This window comes from Sorex fumeus, unplaced genomic scaffold, assembly GCF_029834395.1.
Source record: "Sorex fumeus unplaced genomic scaffold, SorFum_2.1 ptg000061l, whole genome shotgun sequence".
Lineage (NCBI taxonomy): Eukaryota > Metazoa > Chordata > Mammalia > Eulipotyphla > Soricidae > Sorex > Sorex fumeus.
The window spans coordinates 28,995,558-29,016,803 of record NW_026606118.1 but is presented as its reverse complement, the minus strand read 5'-3'; the positions used below and the strand labels follow the sequence as shown (position 1 = coordinate 29,016,803).

The 21,246-nt window shown below is 38.7% G+C and overlaps 1 protein-coding gene across 2 annotated transcripts in view; it reads right to left on the bottom strand.

Annotated features, from left to right (window-relative positions):
• Positions 1-21,246, bottom strand: part of MAP3K5 (mitogen-activated protein kinase kinase kinase 5) — a 295,163-nt gene that overhangs the window by 70,255 nt on the left and 203,662 nt on the right. For both annotated transcript variants that reach the window (XM_056126083.1, XM_056126084.1), the window contains exons 11-13: positions 18,609-18,658; positions 14,489-14,584; positions 11,840-11,921 (exon numbers count right to left, since the gene is read on the bottom strand). In XM_056126083.1, coding sequence (XP_055982058.1) covers positions 11,840-11,921; positions 14,489-14,584; positions 18,609-18,658 — 228 coding nt within the window. The remainder of the gene's footprint in view (positions 1-11,839; positions 11,922-14,488; positions 14,585-18,608; positions 18,659-21,246) is intronic.

Sequence of the window (21,246 nt, the reverse complement as noted above, 5' to 3'; positions counted from 1 at the left end):
CTTGGAGAGCCTGGCAAGCTACTGAGAGTATCTTGCCTGCACGGCAAAGCCTGGCAAGCTACCTGTGACATATTCAATATGCCAAACACAGTAACGACAAGTCTCACGATGGAGACGTTACTGGGCCTGCTCGAGCAAATTGATGAATAATGGGAGGACTGTGACCGTGACTATCTCACTGGCACCTCCATTCCTTTCAGGATCAAATCTGAGCTTTGGCACAATATCAGTGCCCTTCAGGATCTTATCTTTCAGTGTCCAAAAAAGCACCAGTGAGTTTCACCAAGATCATTGTGCCTTTGCACATGCTGTTTTCTACATGCTAGGATATTCTTACGACCAACTTTAAGACCCTTTCCTGAACTTTCTATCTGATCCTCAAAAACTAGCTAAGAATATGGTTCTAATGTGCTACTAATGCCATCTCCCCCTCACTTTCATATGCAGTTATCACTCTTCTTTTTATCAGCCTTCTCTTTTCCAGGATAAATACAGCTCTCTAAAAGAGTGTTTTATACTTAAAGTGTATTATCCTTAGTTTTAGCAGCATCTGGCTTATAATTCTCAGTGATTATTTGCTAAATTAACAAAGCTACAGAAAAATCTCATGAAAAACTTTAAAAAACAGGTGCTGAAACAAAACATTCAAATGTAGTGCCAACTTATTTTTTGTTGAAAGGAGTTTTGCCACATGGATTTTTATATGCCATAGTGAAGAATACATAAGCTTTGATGGAGCTGCTAAACTTTAGTTGTCCTTACAAATATAAAGCATCAAAAGACTATTCTCATTTTAAAATACTATTTATTTGGTATAAAATTGAATAATAATTAAGTAATCATAGTGAAAAATAAAAAGACTTTTAATAAAGCCAACATAACTGTAAACTATTTTCATAATAGCTGCTTGATTTTTATCTCTCTATTATTACATGTCAGAAATATAAACTGACAAGGTAGTTTAGGAGACTAGTCTGTCCTATAAGGACAGAGAATTATCTGTGTGGTAGCCAGAAATATTAGAACAAAGAAGGGAGAAGGGCCAAAAGGAGGTAGGGCTTGTTAAATGACAGACATGGAGAAAATGGGGGTAGTCGTGGGTGGAGTGTTTTTAAAAAATAATAAGTCAGATTACCCTGCTTATACATTTTGCATTCTATCTCCATGGCAATAAGATGGCAAATCAGGTTGTAACTAAGGGAAACAACTGAATTTTAAAGCAATGATAAGAATGCTTCTAGAATCATCCCTCTATTATTACTGTCCCAGAATAGTCTACATTGGTGCTGGGAAGAGAATGAGTGTAGAATGACAATATTGACAAGACCAAAAAACAAAGTAGTGATTCAGTTAGTCTTACACTGTCGTCAAGAAACCCACAGTCAAATCACCACCTTCTTTGAAGCCAAGGCACACTGTCTTAGTACTTCATTACACAAGGTGAATAGTCACATCAAAGACCCAAATGGTAGCTGTTAATTTTCAGTGTGGATTGTCTCCTTAATAAATAATGCTAAAAATCATTAAAACCCTGTTCACAGCCTTAACAGAATGCTGAAAACGCTGTAGGTACAAATGCCTAGCTTTATATATCTCTCTTCCCTCAGATCTTAAATCAAATTGACTTTCTCAATAAGCCCCCCCCCCGTTTAGTTCTAATACTAGTCATTATCAAACATGCTATATGTGTGTATGTATGTATGTATATATGTATATATATGTGTGTGTGTAGTTTACCTATATTGTTCATATTGACCCTCTCTCTCTCTCTCTCTCTCTCTCTCTCTCTCTAGAATGTAAGATCACTAAGTGTAGGCATTTTTCTCTTATTCACAGTATCCACAATACCTAAAATAAGAGCATTTCACAGCAGCTAGTAAATATTTGTTGAATGAAGAAATCAACTTGGACCCACAAATACACATTAAATGAATATACAATGATTTTGATTTCAAAAATAAGAAAAATCAGAGAAAAAACATTGTCTTTTCTTCCTGACTAAAGTCTTGAGAAAATATAGCATTCATAATACCCTCTCTGGCATGGTTAAGACCACATGTACCTGGATGAGAAATGATGTAAAAACCTTGTCAAACAATTACATACTTGGTTCTCATTAACTTCGCACAATTTGTTTTCCCTGGGAGTCTATTGAAGACTTAAGACAAACTCTTAACTGTAATGTTGGAGATACCACTTTTAATTTACTCCCACATACAAAAATAACCATAATTTTTCTCCTGTTAATCTTGTGCCGATTAATTTTCAGGTTCCTAGTCACAGAATCTGTGTTAGCAGAGAAACGATATTTGTTCCTCCCCAGAGAATGATGGTACTCATATCATAGAGTACTACAAAGGATTTTCTCAGAGAAAGCAGTCATGAAGGGTGTTCCAATTAAAATCTGTGCAGAACTGAAATCAAATGGCAAAGCAAAATAAACCAGTGTGCAAATGATTATAGTTGATTAAAATTAATTTTAAATTCAATAATTCAAAATAAAAACAGTGTGGTACTTCATTATTCTATAGACCATCCTCATCACATGAAAATGTTCATTTTATCTTCCTTATTCCCAATCCACTCCCATGAAGGATCAAGTTTCTCTTTATGTTTACTGGATCAACTGCTATGATTGCTCTGTGTTAGTGTCAATGTCACTTTCTTGGACAAAAAAGTGAGGCTGGAGCAATAGTAAATTGGGTAGGGTACTTGCCTTGGATGCAGCTGACCTGGATTTCATCCCCAGCACCCCATTTGGTCCTCCAAGCCTGCCAAGATTGATTCCTGAGCACAGTCAGGAGTAAGTCATGGGCATTACAGTATGTGGCCCAATTTCCCACCCTCTCCCCAAAGTTAGGTACAAATGTATAAAAGGACAGAGGGGCTGGTTGATAACACAAGTGGTGCATCTCATGGGCAAGATGTTAAATTCCCAGCAATGCTAGATGGATGACCACACACACACACACACACACACACACACACACACACACACACACACACGAAGGATGGAGAGGAAAACGGAAAGAGGAAAGAAGAAGGGAAGGGTAAGGGGAAGATATATTTGGGAGAGAAGTGAAAAAGGCAACATATTTCATATTGAGCAAAAAACGACCATAGTAATTTGATCTCTTTTTAAAGGATATAAAAGATGAAAATAAAGTGGACTGGTAATGGTTTGGATTCAGCTTGATTGTGGTATTCATGATTTCAATGATTTTGCATAGACTTCACAGTCTTCAAGCCAATTAAACTCCAACATCTGTCTATTCTGTCCCTCTAATTCATTATCTGCCCCTTTCTCCCCAGTTTGAGACATATATCAACAAGTATGCTTTGTCACTTTCCAGATTCAACTCCCAGAAAATCTGATTGCCTTTCTTCTGCTTGTACAGTTGGCACGATGTGAGTCTATATAAGGGAAACAGAGCCAAAGTCCTGTTTTGGAATGTTAACTATCTGGCACAGGCTACAGTATCACGAGGCAACAAGAGCTCGACAGAAGAATAGGGGGAAATGCTACCCAGCACAGTGGGTAGGGCATTTGCCTTGCACCACTGAATGGGGTCAAATCCCCTGAAACTGTGCTGCTTCAAAGAAACTTCATGATTCAAAAAATAAAGATAATGAAATTCTCCTCCCTCCCTCTGTTTTTTTTTTAAAAAACATTTTATGCAGGTTTTTGTTCTCTTTTCTTTTGATTTTGGGCCACATTGGACTGTGTTCAGTTCACTCCTGGCTCTATGCTCAGGGATTACTTTCGGAGGTAATCAGGAAATCAAGGGAACATATAAGTGCTGGGGATTGAACCGGGGATGTACTGGATGAAAGGCAAGAGACTTACTTTCTGTTCACTCTCCAGCCCCCTCAGTCACTGTCATTTATACAACTACAAATATTTGCTATGACAAGAGTTAGTAGATTACATCTAGATTAACATTAATTATACTTCTATAAATTTGGTTCAGGTATGGGATTCAGGAAAGAGAAGAACCACCAAATGAATCTTAAAATATTAAAACAAAGGCTTCCCCCTCCCTGTCTTTTTAGATTTTAATTCAAATCCTATTTTTCCATGGACTTATCTAGGCTGGTTTAGTGTTTAAGGTGAGAAACAATGCTTTGGGCATTTCAAAGAAACTGCAGGTTGAATTTTGGTGAAGGTCAGAGAGGATACTGAAATCCTGATGAGAATGTCTATCTCAGGCATGTTCTAGGAGCAGGAGCAGACTTAAACATTTCCTAGTGTTCAGCTTTTCAAAATGCCAGGAATTCTAGGGATTAGCTTCAGATTTGAAGCATAAGGAACACATTGATAGTTATTTACTCAATTTTGACACATGGTACTATAAAAGAAGTTAGAAACAATAAAGAATACCTAACCTCTCCATCAGATCAATTCTGTTTTGAGCTGAGTCACCTAAACACTTTGGGAATAATTGATATAGGTATGAACAATTTTAATTCTATCTCTGATTGAGGTACAGATCAGGCAACTATAGTAAAAATATTAATCACAGTACAAAGAAATCTCAGAGGAACTCTTTATACTGAAAAGAATGGCAGGAAGAAACCATTTTTATGACATTGGCTGAAGTTCAAATTTGGTTTTTATACTGAAACTCTTTAAAGAACTCATTTAAATTCAATATTTAGAATTTAAATCCAGAATGTTGAAAATATCTAAGAAATGCAATTATGTATATGAGAGATATTCTAAATTATCCAAGATATGTAAGCTAAGTTTCCTTAATAACTCATAATTTAAAGGTACTCTGGCTATGAAGGGTTTTTCAACGAGAGGGAAGCAGTTAAGGAAGAGCCAAGATAAATGTCATCATCTTCAAAGTCAAGAATAGCTCTGAATCCATTCATTAATGTTATGAATGTGATGGAGAATCAGGGGCTTTCTGCCCCAACTCCATCCTTCCACCCTTTTTTCTCTTATTTTCTTATTCTTTGATCCTTGTCTTGTCTAACCCCCACCTGTTTTTATTGAATCTTTGTGAGATACATTTACAAAGCTGTTCATGATTGGGTTTCAGTCATACAATGTTTCAACACCCATCCCTTCACCAGTGTATACTTCTCACCACCAATGTTCTCAGTTTCCCTGTGTCAATCCCCTACCCCAGTCTACCTTTATGGTAGACTCTCTCTCTCTCTCTCTCTCTCTCTCTCTCTCTCTCTCTCTCTTTCTCTCTCTCACACACACACACTCACTCTCTCTCAGCATCATGGTTTGCAATGTAGGTACTGAAAGTTATCATAAATATCATTTTACTGTCTTTCAGCACTCAGTTCTTGTCCAGAGTGATCATTTACAACTATCACTGCCATAGTGATCCCTTCTGTACCTAACTACACTGCCCCTACATGTGTGGCAAGTCCTTCTGGCTCTTGTTTCTATTGTCTTTGGGCATTAGTCTCATATTGTGCTTTTTTGTTTTTAATCCTGCAAATGAGTGCAATCAGCAGAGCCCCTTTTCAGAGCAGTTCACTCAGGGCTAGCAATTTTATTGGCTTTTGGGCCACACCTGGTGGTGCTCAGGGGTTACTCCTGACTTTGCATTCAGGAATTATTCTGTAATTATTCTCTTCAGCTCTGGGGACCAAACGGATGCTGGAGATAGAACCCGGGTGAGCCTCATGCAAGGCAAGTGCCCTACCTGCTGCTTTATATCTCCAGTCTCAACAATATCCCCCTTTTTAAAATTTACAACACACTTTTATGCTCCTATAGGCCTAATCAGATTCTCCTCTGAATTTTTTGTAACACTCTCCACTGACTAAATTTCACAGTTATAGGATTTATCTACTCCAAGTAAATGTTCAAACTTTAGCACAGAATCTTTTACAATTTTAATTTTTAAATTTTACAATTTTGTGGAAATCCAAGTAATTGGCTCTATTCACTTATATACGTAGATATCACCACCTCTATAATAGGAAAACAAAAGAGGGAGAACTATCCCAAATATGAGATAAAAAGAAACATAGTGGGAGTCAGTGATGTAGTACAGCAGGAGAGGTACAGCAATGTAGTACAGTGATGTAGTACAGCAAGGAGAGCCTTGCACATGGCTGACCCGGTTTTGATCTGTGACACCCATTATGACCCCTTGAGCACTAACAGGGACCCCTGAGCACAGGGCCAAGAGTAAGTCCTGATAGCTCTTAGAAAAGATGAAGTCATGAAATTTACATACAAGTGGTACAATATGGAAAGTATCATGCTAAGCGAAATGAGTCAGAAAGAGAGGGATAGACATAGAAAGATTGCATTCATCTGGGGAATATAAAGCAACAAAATATGAGATTAATACCTAAGAATAGCTGAGATCAACACCAGGAGGATTACTCCATAGCTTAGAGGTCAGTCGGGTATTCTAGGGGAAAGGGCAGTTCAGATAGAGAAGGGAGCACCAAATAAAGGGTGTTTGGAGGATCCTCCCGGAGGGGAAATGCATGTTGAAAGTAGACTATGGACTGAACATGTTTGCCACTCAATGCCTCTTTTGCAGACCACAACACCCTAAAGGAGAGAGAGAACAAAGGGGAATGCCCTGCCACAGAGGCAGGGTGGGAGGGGGGTAGGGGGATATTATCCATGGTGGTGGAAAATGGGCACTGGTGGAGGGATGGGTATTTGATCATTGTATAATCGAAACCCAAGCACAAAGATTTGTAAATCTACAACTGTACCTCATGGTGCTTCACTAAAAAAAAAAAAAAAAAGAGTAAGTCCTGAGCAGGTATGGCCCCCAAACAAAAACAAACAGCATACACACACACACACAACAAAAAGATAACAAAAAGGTAACATCAAAAGGTCAAAGTAATTAGAACTGAAGATTTTGTCTACAGAACTGCCTTTATATCTGGGGTGAGGGTGGGAGGGGTCCTTGGGATACTAATAGAGGGAAGCAGGCTCTCTGGTGGTAGGTGTGTTGCTGGTATTATAAATAAACAAAAAGGACCATTAATAATACTATAAATCCTAGTATCTCAATAAAAATGGTTTTAAAAAATGAATGAATACATTTTTAAAAAGTATTGTCTATTACTCCTATAGATAGTAAATTGGGGAATAAGATAATAAGCGTGAGGTGAAGATCTGTTTCCAAATTAGGCCTATTCTACAATTTTTAGAAAAGCAATAAAAGAGCCTTTAGACTTACCTGGGAAAATTAAAGATATAGTAGAATGAGGTAATCTGATTGTAAGTACAAACAGTTAACAGTTGGCTGTGATATTTCTATTTTCCCTTAACAGTCCCCCCTGCTACTTGAATGCTTTTTATAAAAATTCTAGTTCAGGAGCTATAGAGATATAGGGGTCAAGATAAATGCCTTGCTTGAATGAGGTTGACTCTTGGTCCCAGCATACAGGGTCCCTCCAAGCCCCTCAAGCATCTTCAGATGTGGACATCTGGGTGGGCCCAGGTAATGCCCAGCACTGCTGGGCCAAGCAACACTGCATCTTTGGATTTCTTACTTTGAAACACAGCTGAAAGCACTGGGAGGGGCCCCAAGGACCCCTGATCACCATTTGGGAATATCCCCCAAATATTCTAGTACCTATGAGATGACATTTTCAAACTCATTTAATAAGTTGTATAGCAATCAGGCTAGTGCTCTAGTCTTTCATTTTCACTTTTACATTCAAAATAAGTGTGTTATTCAGTATTTCATGGACTCAATATTTTGTCTCAGGTTAAAGACTGGGAAAAGGATGAAGTATACCATGCCTAGAAAAGTGTCATTCTTCAGACACTGAATATGCTCAAGGGTTATTGTCAGTACTCTCACAGGACTTTGACTGGTCTTTACAGAAGTGGAAGGTGCTTCTCAGTAAAAATGTCATAGACCTAAAAAAAGACACTGTCTTTAGAAAAACAGACCCCGTTTTTAAGTAGGTATCCACAGAATGCTATACTCATTAGGCATAAAGATGAAGCTGAGAGAAGCAGCATTTCCAGTAATTGGCATAATCTCCTCTCTTGACTTTGAAACTTTCCTTCCTTCCTTCCTTCCTTCCTTCCTTCCTTCCTTCCTTCCTTCCTTCCTTCCTTCCTTCCTTTCTTTTGAAAATTTTATTAGTGAAACACCATGAGGTACAGTGTAGACATATAAATTTTTGTGCTTGGGTTTCAGTTATACAATGATTGAGTACCCATCCCTCCACCAGTGCCCATTCTCCACCTCCAATGCTCCCAGTATCCCTCCCGCCCCCCCCCCCAATTACTCCATCCCACCCCACCCCAGTGGCAGGCCATTCCCTTTTGTTTTCTCTCTCCCTTTCTGTGCTGTGGTTTGCAAAAGAGGCATTGAGTGGCAATCGTGTTCGGCTTATAGTCCACTTTCAGCATGCATCTCTCATCCTGGGAGGATCCTCCCAACACCCTTTTTTTGGTGCTCCCTTCTGTATCTGAGCTGCCTTTTCCCCCAGCATGTGCGGCTGGCCTCCAAGCCGTGGAGTGAAACTCCTGGTACTTTATCTTGGATATTGTTGGGTGTTAGTCTCCTATTTTGCTACTTTACATACCCCAGATGAATGCAATCTTTCTATGTCTGTCCCTTTCTTTCTGACTCATTTCACTTAGCATGATACTTTTTATGTAGTACCACTTGTATGCAAATTTCATTACTTCATCTTTTTTAACAGCTGCATAGTACTCCATTGTGTAGATGTACCAGAGTTTCTTTAACCAGTCATCTGTTTTCCAGCACTTGGGTTTTTTTTTTTTCAGATTTTGGCTATTGTGAACAGTGCAGCAATGAACATAGACGTGCAGATGTCATTTCGACTGTACTTTTTTTGCCTCTCTGGGATATATTCCCAGGAGTGATTTTGCTGGGTCAAATGGGAGCTCAATTTCTAATTTTTTGAGAATCATCCATACTGTTTTCCAAAAGGGCTGAACCAGTCGGCATTCCCATCAGCAGTGAAGGAGGGTCCCTTTCTCACCACATCCGTGCCAACACCAGTTGCTTTTGTTCTTTTGGATGTGGGCCGATCTCTGTGGTGTGAGATGATATCTCATTGTTGTTTTGATCTGCATCTCCCTGATGATTAGTGATGTAGAGCATTTTCTCATGTGCCTTTTAGCCATTTGGATTTCTTCTTTGGGAAAGTTTCTGTTCATTTCATCACCCCATTTTTTGATGGGGTTAGATGTTTTCTTCTTGTAGAGTTCAACCAGTGCTTTGTATATCCTTGATATCAACCCCTTGTCGGATGAGTACTGGGTAAATATCCTTTCCCATTCTGTAGATTGTCTTTGTATTCTGGTCACTGTATCTTTTGAGGTGCAGAAGCTTCTTAACTTAAGATAGTCCCATTTGTTTATCTCTGTTTCCATTTGGTTGGCCAGTGGAGTGTCGTCTTTGAAGATACCGTTAGCCTCAGTATCGTGGAGGGTTTTGCTGACCCGGTCTTCAATGTACCTTATGGATTTTGGTCTGATGTTGAGATCTTTAATCCATTTTGATCTGACTTTTTGTGCATGGTGTTTAGTTGAGGTCTAAGCCCATTTTTTTTAAAAATGTGGTTGTCCAGTTATGCCAGTACCATTTTTTGAAATAGCTTTCGTTGTTCTACTTCACATTTCTTGCTCCTTATCAAAAATAAGATGTTCATACATTTGGGGTTGTGTGTAGGGATACTCCAACCTGTTCCATTGGTCTGCGGCCCTACCTTTGTTCCAGTACCATGCTGTTTTAATTATTACCGCTTTGTAGTAGAGTTTGAGGTCGGGGAGGGTACTGCTTCCCCATGTCTTTGTCTCAAGAACTGCTTTAGCTATTCGTGGGCGTTTGTTGTTCCATATGCATTTCAGGAGTGCTTGATCTATTTCTTTGAAGAATTTCATGAGTATTCTTATGGGGATAGTATTGTTTCTGATTCTTAGTTTAGCATGCCAGTGATAGCCACAAACAGTTCTGGTATTCAGAATTTTTGCTGGCTATTGCTTATATGATTTGCACATAACTCAGCAGAGACTTGATGTGTCTAAAAGCCTTGTGACCAGGCACCGAGGGGAGTCAACACGCTTGCATATAAAGAACAGTACTCACAATCAATACATAAAATACTAAAACCCCAAAGAATAAGAATGTTCTGTTGTTTGTGGCATTTCTCATAGCTCATTTTTTATCAAAGAAATTTTTGAAGCTGCTGATAACATGAAAGGAAAGCCTATTGTCTCTAAATGAATACCTGCCCCTTCAAACATTATATACCTAACAAACCCCCATACTATCTAAATATTGAAAGAAGTTTTTCTGTTTCTTTGTTTGCTATAGAGTAACATTGGTTTGTCCTTTCTGTCTTGCTGCAGGGAGCTTAGGTTTTTTGGGTTACTCCCATCACAGAGTACCCATTCCTCTGTGTATATTTGTAACAACGTCTTTCTTTGTGCTCTGTTAACTTGCAAGTATTGTTTTTCCCTTCTTCTTAAACCTTTTGAATAGTTAATTCAGAGCAATGTCCTTTTTGTATGGGCACAAGAAGACAGTAAATGCTATGCTTTTGCAATGTGGGAGTTAATTGACTCTCAGTGATATTTACCTCCTGGGTATCTGTTCTTTCGACTTAAGCCTCAGTTTCCCTTACTTCCTAGCACCCCAAAAGCGGGTCCCAACGAGGGACTGGATGGACCCAGGGCAAGCGGTGAGCTATGTGCTACCCTGACATTGAAATGGGCCTGGTCAAAGTGCCATAATGCTTAACTATAAGTTAAGAGCTCGGTCATGGACAAATACTGTCATGATCCAAAAAGCAATAATGAGATTCGAACCCTTCTAGGGTTAGGAAAGAGTAATCCGGTCTGAGCACTGTAGTCTGAGTCTGTGGCAAGATGTTCCCAGGAGAGCTGCCTTCCAAGTCTCAATCTACCTCTTTACTGTGTCCATACAAAAATAACTAACATTAAGAAGTAGAATTTAAGGCATTAATTAAGATGTTAATTAAGTTATTGGACTAAGGAGAAGAGGAACACCCCTGGGTGGTGTTTCTACCCTTGAGCCTGATGGGCAGTCTGTAAGAGCTTTCTTATGTTGATTTTGCGACACAGCTACACCTCTACACTGATTGGGTGTGGCGATGGCCCAGAGTTCTGGGAGCTGGAGAGACAAGAGAGTTGGAGAGAGATGAAAGAAAGAGCAGGGCAGCAAAATGGAGTGCAGAGAGACTTAGCAAGGGGAACGGGGAAAAGGATGTATAAGAATACAGGAGCAGGCATGTGGAGGGAGAGAGAGCCCAGGCTTTGAGATGGAGTGTGGAGAGATGTGCAGGAGAGACAGGAGGAGACAGGAATGAGGGGCAGTGTGAGACTAGAATGGGGGGCTCAGAGAGACTGGAACAGGCGCGTGGGGAGAATGGAATAAACAGCAACTCATCCAACCAACCAGCTTGGCCCTCATTTCCTCCTCCGTCAGCCCCAGGGCACAGGCCACACCGGCTCGGGGAGAGGCCCGAGACTACCCAACCTGAGCAGCGAGGGGGAGAGCCACCGGGGCCTTCTCTAGCTGCCCAGAGATTACACAGTTTTTTTTTTTTTTAAAATAAAACAGCCACAGAGAGGGACCCATGAGACAGTCCAGGGTTTAAGGTATTTTTCTTTGCATGCAATGACCCTGGTTCAATCAAGCACTGCATATGGATCGATCCCAAACACCCCCAAGAGTAACTTGTGAGCTCAGAACCAGGAATATCAGTGGGTATAACCCAAACCACAACCTTTTAAAAAAGAAAACAAACCAGAAAAACAAACAAAAAACAAATAAATCCACAAGGAAACTTAGTAAGATGAAACACAAACATAAGTCATTACCTCCAGGGAGTCAGCCTCACAATCTCCTTCTTCTGTGCTTCTTCCCTTCTCTTCAGTTATGGTGTTCACCATTTCAAAAAACCTAAAACGGAAATGAGCATGTAGTCACTCATAATACATATGATATTACATGTAAACAAGTAAGCTCTAAAGGGGCTTCAAAGCAAAAAAAAATTAAGTCAAAAGAGTCATGAAAAGCAAGAAGTAAATAATTAGTAAATGTGTAAAAACATAAAATTTTTTTCAAAAGGAAAGGGCTTGGTAGAAATTTCTAGAAATTTCTGATAATGCCTCCCTTAAAAATAACAAAATATTACAAAATCAAAACACTCTGGGCTAGATGAGGTTGTAGAAATGGTAAGAATATGAACCTAGCGATCAGATCAAGATTGTGTTTATCTGATCTGGGGCAAGCTCCATCTCTGAGTCCCTCTCAATAATAAAACGAGGGAATATATTTATCTATCATATAAATTATTAGAAAGATGACTTGAGGTAATATTTGTACAGTGCTTATCACAGCAAACTCATGCATATCAGCTATTTTGCTATTACTAATATTATCCAAAATAGGATGTCTCTAAAATTAGGGTCAACTATCTTGTAGCATATTTGGCATGACTATATTTCACATTAATACTGAAGTTCCTAAATATTCTGTCTGAGTCCCTCATACTATGTATATGGTGTCCCATAAATAGTATGTGAAATACTGAAGTGAATTAAGAGCAGCTTATTTTTTATTTTTGTTACTGAAGCCACCTATATATTGGTGAGAAAGATTTTCTTCAGGAAGTCATTCTGTGAAATATTGTTTTCCTGAAGACCATTTTGGAGTCAAGAAAAATAATAACACTAAGCAACTGGCTTCCTCAGAAAAACTAGCTTTTTGGTCTATTAAGAAGAAATGCTAATGTTTCACAGACAGTAAGAGAGGTACTATGAGGTGAATAGGGGCTGATGATACAGGCAAGTTTGCTGGGCACTGAGAGTCCAAGGAAAGAACATGTTACACTGCAACAAAAGTTTACCTAACTCAATTTTTGTCATCTCTGAACCTGTTTTTCACCAATCCATCCATCCATCCATCCATCCATCCATCCATCCATCCATCCATCCATATGCTCATCCAGCTACCCATACACCTACCCATTCACTTACCATATTTGCAATATTAAGTGAGTGTCTACTAAGACCAAATCTGTTCTGATTGTTGGAAATATGACAATAAACAAAGAAATAACCATTTTTGAAATCATGAAGTGTTCATGTACTGCTTTCTTGCTTATATTTCATTTCTCTTTACACTAGTTTTGGAGGAAAATGTCACGATAAAAGGAGTCCTATTCTGATCAGAGTGATCAGATTAACAATATGTTTTTTTTTTCTTTTTGGGCTACATCTGGTGATGCTCAGGGGTCACTCCTAGCTCTGCACTCAGGAATTACTCCTGGCAGTGCATGGGGGACCACATGGGGGATGCAGGGGATCAATCTCAGTAGGCTGCATAAAAGGCAAGTGCCTTACCTAACTGTAATATCACTTCAGCCCCAAATCCACAATATGTTTTGTGGAAATTAAATACCAGGATGAGTGAAATCTTAAAGCAAATTCAATCAAGAAGTAAGTAAAACACTGAAAAAATTCCACTTTTAAATACAGGCTTTAAGACCTGGGCTGAGGACTTCCACTGGCTTCTCACAACTATTTTCCCCATATGTACACCTCTAAGAAGAATATAACATTTACAGAGGAATGAAAGCACAGAGCAATGTAGGCACTTGGATTGTAGGAACACATGCCTGGTTCAAATCCCAGCTCTTATGTCTGTTTTCTGTGAATGATTATAGATCAGTTGCTCCAAGACTATTTTAACTATTAGGCCTTGGATAGCACTCCATAAATGTTATAATGATCATAATTTAAGAGCCTTGAGAATTTGAGTATAAGTAGAAAAAGAGGCCAGAGTACACAAGGAATTCTTTCTTATTTTCAAGTCTTTTTACCTTACTTTTTTTTGAAGTATAATAGATTTTATTTGGAAGTCTTGAGGGGAGGGAGTAGAGGGAGAGGAGGAGAGAGAAAAAGAGAGGGGGGATAGGAGAGTGAGAGAGAATTTAAAGTACGCAGTAGAGAACAGGGGCTTCTCCAGAGGAAAGAGAGAGCCCCAGACTGCACCTCCACCAGAGTCCAATCCTTTTCCAGGGTAGAGCCCAGGCACTTTGTAAAGCTCACCAGTTGACTCTGAAATGAACCAGAGTTAAGACTCACAGATGTAGATACTGGTGAGATTACACAAAAGAATAAAAGAATAAAAATTTTATAGATACTGGTGAGATTACACAGAATAAATAAGAATTTTGATAATACTAAATTGAGTCTTTAAAAATGAGACATGGTATAAGCAATTAACTGGTTAGTCTTGGTTAACCTTTTGCCTGTGAAATAAATTACTAAGTTTTGATTTGTTAAAGAGAGTTCCCCAATTTTTCTGTTAAGCGTGCCATATAATTACAAAATATTAGCTAAAATTAAATATTTATATAACCACATATCCAGGATTCTTCATATGCACTATGTGCTCACTCATTAATTAAAAATAATGATCAGGTAAGAACCATCTTTTCATACACAATGACTAATACATACTTTTTACAATGAAGTTCTGTACAGAAATAGATCTGGAAGTCATCAGAATTGTGAAGCACATAAAGAAAGCAGCATCGCTCTTCAAACTTAGAAATACTGAAACAACCAGAAGAATTATTCAATAAAATATCAATAATTATACAGATCTGTAATAACAGTATTTTTATATCCAATCCCAACTATGATATCAATTTATAATAAACAGCTCTACACCGTACTTTAAAAAGTGATATTGCTGTACAAAAATATTAAAATAATTTAAGATTCTGAGAACTGTACTATTTATATCTGCAAATAGGACTACTCAGGGGTAAATTTTATGTGTACCTGAGATACTTCCCTTAGCCTGGATAGAGAGTTCTGTTCACTCTAGCCCTACACTGTGTGCTGGCAGGAAAAGCATAAATATCTTCTGGCTGCCTGATCTTGGTGACTATGATTTGATGAAAATCATACAACAACAAAATGCTTCCAAAGCTAAATAAGCAATTGTGTGGAAGCAGTACAAGGATGGCATTTGTTGCAGAAATTTTAAACTAGGGTAACAGTTGGTTTGTACTTAGCTAGTTGACTTTACTGAAACTGGAATACTTTTCAGTTTACCAGTCAGGCTGTGCTGTTTTATGCCTGGACTGGCAAACATTTTCTCTAATAGTCCAGAAAGCAAATAGTTTAGGCTTTGCAAGCCAAATAACTAAGGTTTATCGTCAAAGCACAGCTTCAGACAGTAATGAATGAACACAACCATGTCACAATAAAACTTTACAAAAGCAGGGAATGGGTCAGATGTAGAACATGGGCTCTCATTTGTCAATACTCTTTTATGCCTTTGCTCTTGCTGTTCCTTCAGTTTGGAAAGCATATCATGTTGATTTTTAAAGGAAATTCTATTTATTATTTAAGGTCGTGGACCTCACCTTTTCTCCCTTTGCTATAGCACAGCAGGTAGCGTTTGCCTTGCATGCGGCCGACCCTGCCGACCCGGGTTTGATTCCTCTGCCCCTCTCAGAGAGCCCGGCAAGCTACCAAGAGTATCTCGTCTGCACGGCAAAGCCTGGCAAGCTACCCGTGATATATTCGATACGTCAAACACAGTAACAACAAGTCTCACAATGGAGACATTACTGGGCCTGCTCGAGCAAATCGATGAACAACGGGATGACAGTGCTACAGTGCTACATCTCAAACAAAAAGACTATTCTGAGGCTGTGGTGATAGTACAGTGGGTAGGGTGTTTGCCTTGTACACGGCCGACCAAGGTTCGATTCCCAGCATCCCATAAGGTCCCCTGAGCAATGCCTGGAGTAATTCCTGAGTGCAGAGCCAGGAGTAATCCCTGTGGTGCATTACTGGGTGTGACCCAAAAAGAAAAAAAAAGACTAATTCTGATACCTCATTCTAAGAACAAACTTTGGTAATTACGCATCACAGTCTATTATCATCCATTATTATATTCTTTTCCCACACTAGTCTAGGAGCTCTATGAGAGCAAAGTTCATATCTTAGTTATTTTCATCCTTAGCAGGAACTCAGTATTTGATAAGTACTCAAAATGTGTCCATTGACCAAGTGAGTTAAGTTTTGAACTGATGCAAAACTAACTGCTGGCTTAATTAGATTTTCTTCTGGTTTGCCACCCATTAATAAAGGAGTAAATCAAGAAAAGTTAACTCTTCTAGAAGCCATAAACTGGAACTCAAGTGTCTCAACATATAAACCAGCAGTAGTCACATACAAGCATTCTGTTTCTATCATAAATCACAATGAAAGTTATACAGTGATGAAATACCTAAAGAAAATTAAGTCATTGGGAGAAAGATAAAATAGAGTGAAACTTATGTTTTCCTAAATGAATTGCTTTATAAAGCAACAATAAAAAATGAGCAACTTGCTGATCACTGGTTTTAAAAATTAAGTATTAAAAGAGAAAATTTTCTTTAGAGAAGCCATGTATTGTAAATACATATATTGAGTGAATCCATAATCCTGATAGTTAATGCTTGGATTGTTCATGAAAAAACAGGTGGCTTCATGAGGAAAACTCTAATTATTGGTGACTCAGCTCTATTAGTTCATGCTTCAACAACACCGTCACCTTTATGCCAAAAGCTACAGGGTATTGCATAATTGAGCTGCTGAAATTGGCCTGTGTTTTCCTATTTTTATTATGTGGGAAAGTAAATAGTAGCAAACACAACTAATTCTGCTTGAAATTTCCAAGAGCTTTTTATGTAAACTAGTATGTATGTACTTGCCCTATGGTTTTAAATTTTTTAACAAATTTTTTTTTTTCAGGAAAGATAAATCAAAATGAAACATTTTCTGAGTCACTGATTTTGATAGCAATGTCAGAACTAAGGTGAATCTCAAGAACACTTCAGAAATAAATGACCTTAAGAAAGTTTTTAATTTTTATTTATTTTGCCATCCCTGGCTGGGCTCAGGGATTACTCTGTGCTTAGGGATCACCCTGGTGAGACTTGGTGATCATATGCAGTGCCAGGAATCAAACTCAGGTTGGCTGTGTAAAAGACATGCATCTAACCCACTGTATCTCTCTGGTCCAGGAAAAGACTTTTAAAAATGAATTCTCTTAACAAAAGGGAATGCCCTGCCACAGAGGCAGGGTGGGATGGGAGGGATGGGGGGTGGGAGGGATACTGGGATCTGTGGTGGTGGGAAATGGGCACTGGTGGAGGGATGGGTATTTGATCATTGTATAATTGAAACCCAAGCACAAAATTTGTAAGTCTACAACTGTACCTCATTGTGTCTCACTAATAAAAATTTTTTAAAAAACTGAAAAAAAACAATAAGCAAACTTTTGCCACCTTGGGCATAGCAATAATTTGCTTTTCAGTCTTGCTTTCATCATAATAAAAATGGGTTAGTGCCACTTTGTACCCTGGGAAAAAAAATGAATTCTCTTTAGTTTTACCAAATAACAGTGCACAATCCAGTAGACAAAATTTGTGTCTTGTATCCATCTAGGAAAAGATAACCTGACAGGGAATGCACTGTAGCACTGTTCCCCATTGTTTATCAATTTGCTCAAGTGGGCACCAGTAACATCTCCATTGTGAGACTTGTTACTGTGTTTGGTATATCAAATATGTCACAAGTAGCTTGCCAGGCTTTGCCGTGCAGGTGAGATACTCTTGGTAGCTTGCCCGGCACTCCGAGAGGGGCAGAGGAATCGAACCCAGGTCGGCCGGGTTGGCCGCATGCAAGTCAAATGCACTACCCGCTGCAAATATTTTCATAATGTAAGACCAAAGAAGGTTGAAACTGTTTATCAGTAAAAAGACTCTGCATTATTATTTTTTGTTTTATTTATTTTTTATTTTATTTTTTGCTTATAATACTACAAATATTGTTTGGAGGTTCTAGCAGGGGAGCGCAGCTACTCGTATACCCTCCACCGAACACTGGTCCGTCTCTATTCTAGGAAGGCCGTCCTCTTCGACCGAGCGTGCAGCTTTGGGAGGGACATACATGGAGTGGTGAGGGAGGAAGGGGACACCCGCCTAGCCAACCAGATCAGCGGAATCAATACTGGCGATCAATGGGGTGACAGATTTCGCAGCCAGATAGCACAGCGGTAGGACGTTTGCCTTGCACGCAGCCAGCCAGGCCAAGTCGGGTTCGATTCCTCCGCCCCTCTAGGAGAGCCCCATCTCACAGTGGAGACTTACTGGGCCCGCTCGAGCAAATCGATGAACAACAGGAAGACAGTGACTATAAATATTGGTTTCTCATGGACTTAATTCTGATATCACACCCATCAATCTAGCGTATCTACCCTCCATCCCTCCCTCTTGATTCCAGCTCCCCAAACTCAATAGTGTGTTAGTTCCCTCATTATGTTGCCTTTGGATTGTTGTTGATGTCTTAATGTGCATCATTAAGCTCCACATTTGAGAGAGACCAAATGCATATCTATCTCTTTCATTCTGAATAACTTCACTGACCATGACATCCACCAGTTCTATCAATGCATTATTTTCTTCTTTGTTAAGACTGCAGTTTTATCCATAACTGAAAATCCTATTAAAAATTTACACTTCAGAAAAACTGTCTATCTTCTAAGCAAAAAAAAAAAAAAATCAAGAAAACTTACCTCACTCCCCTGACAGAAGCAGCACTAAAATTCCATTCATGTATACCTTTCTAGAACACAGAAAAAGAATAGTGAAAAGTCATCCAATGGAAAAACAATACAAGAATTCTGTTTCATTATTTTAAAATCATATTCTTTGGGTAGTTTCACCTACTGTCTAACTCACAAACACAGTATTTGATAAGATATGGAAATTTATTCTTAAGCCACGGTGTGATGTTTATATAATCCAACACTTTAATGAACCAACTTCTGAGACAACATAAAAGTAGTTCAGCCAGTTGCAAGCCTTAATTCCCAGCAGATTAGCCTAATAAACTGTTTTGTATTAATTTGTAAATAAAAAACTCAGTAACCAAGGTAATTTCATTATTAGAGTTGAAAACATTTCTTATCTGAGAAATAAAAAACCCCATTAATTTGATAAAATCTCTAGCAGGCTTTTAAGATCATTATTACTGACCTATCTTTCACTAAGTTTTCCAACTAAAACAGTGGTTCTAATTTTTTCAGAAAATAGCACAGGCAAGTAAGTTTAATTATACTTATAATGTCCAGTCATAGTCACAACATATAGTTGCCGATTTATGTAAAAATTAACATAATATGTAACAAAACTAAAGTAAGTTTGATCTTCATTAGTAACTTGCAGAACCAAGATGAAATATACAAAATGTGTTTCCTGAGTGTATTACTAAAGTGAAGTATTAAATTTGTATTAATATTATTCTCAAATAAATTACAAAGTGAGTTTCATTTTCTATAAGAATGTATCTGAAAAAGATATAGAATATAAATACTCTAATAGGAATAAAATGGTTTATGTTTGCTAGATGTAGCAAGTATTGTACAAAAAGTAGACAACTCAGACTACAATTCTCTAAATATAAGATAACGAGAAAAAACCAAACTTACCTACCCACTTACAATAGTGCTAGAGGACTGAGATCATGGCTGAACTACTGAAGAAGGCCAGAAAGCTTTGTGGCTCTAAGCTGCTCTAGAACTTAGCCACTCAGAAATTACAATTTATATCTACAGCATACATTTTTTTTGCTAGAAAATGCAACTTGAAAATAGATTCTCACAGGTCAAAGAGTTAGTGCAGGAGGTAAGACACTTTCCTTGCAAGTGGTGGAGTCTGGTTTGATCCCAGAACCACATATGGTTCCCCCTTAAGCATAGAGCCAGAGTAAGTCTGAGGACAGCAGGGTATATTAAAAAAAAAAACAACAACAACAGACAAACAAAAAAAAAAACAGATAAAAAAGGTTCTCTCAAGCTCCAAAGTAAATTTACTAAAAAAATTAGTTTAACTATACATCAGTCAGGTCATAGGAACATAACCTGAATTTATTCGAAGCAAATGTATGAAGCCCAGGGAAGGAAGATACCATAAAAAGTTGCTCATAGAATATGGCTCTCTCAACCAGCGTACAAAAGGAGCTAAATTAAAATAGCAGCCTGCAGCTTCAGCTGGTAATCTGGAAAGTTGCTTCTAAACCCCACTGTCCTCAAGTGACCTCCTAATTACATGTGACCCAAGAAGCTGCAGCTGTTACCTACACTGGACTCACATAAAATGCAGCCTTATCCTTAAAGGCTGCAAATAAGATGTTTTCTAAGGCGTTTCCAGGACCAGGGGCTGGGGGACTGAGGATAGAGCTGGTAAGCAGGGCAGACTGCAAACCTGCAAGTGAACACAGCAACTGACAAACACCAAGACATGTGTCAATCTTCTCCTGGTCCTACTCTGGGAGCCGCCAAGGAGAGTTTCCCCAGATTGTCTAGGCTGGTTTTGCAGGAAAGGAATAGTGCATTTCCAGAATATAGGTTCCTGAAAGGTTGCATGGGCTGCCAGGGAACATTTCATTTTAGCAGTGTAAAGTCCTGGGCCTGAAATGAAATAATCTGGAATAAGGAAGGCTCTGAGACCTGCCACATGGAGGCACTAGCGAGCTAAAAAGTCCACTCGAGGCAAAAGGTCCTTGGGGCCAGTTTGAGATTTAAGGGAAAGGGGCAACCTGAGCAGGGATGACATGACAAACTGCCCTCCAAAAGCCTCAACCCACACTCAACCTAGTTTAACCAACAGACACCTAACTTGCTGAGTTGTTAGCCCAGATCCTAGATCCAGATCCTAGCTAGGGCAAGAACAGGGACTAGGAAGAACACTGAGCAGATGGCAGGAGTTGTGCCGTGACAGACACTTTTGGTTCCCTAGGATAGTCAATTCCTTCCTGGCTAACACAAAATGAATTCTGTCCCAAGTTAGATGACAGTGTTTAGGAACAATGAGATTGGCTAGTGTAAATTGATCAGTGAAAGTCCATTTCCCTTTTTTAAGATTTAACTTTTGGTTAAATCTTGGTTAATAAAAATGAAAATCCAACAAATCTTTGGTTAACAAAGGAGAGGGTCAGACCTTCTTTCATCCTTTGTATGCTATGTGAAGTTATGCTTGAAGCTTCCATGTGAGACCATGAGAGAAAAAAAAACAAGAGACACCAGAACATATTTTTGATCCTGTTAAAGTCACTACAATTCCTTCTAGAAGAACCTCACCTCAGAAGTTCTGACAATGTGAAAGCATTTCCCTAATTTTTAAGACACTTTTGTGGCTAAAAGCAGCCTTGAT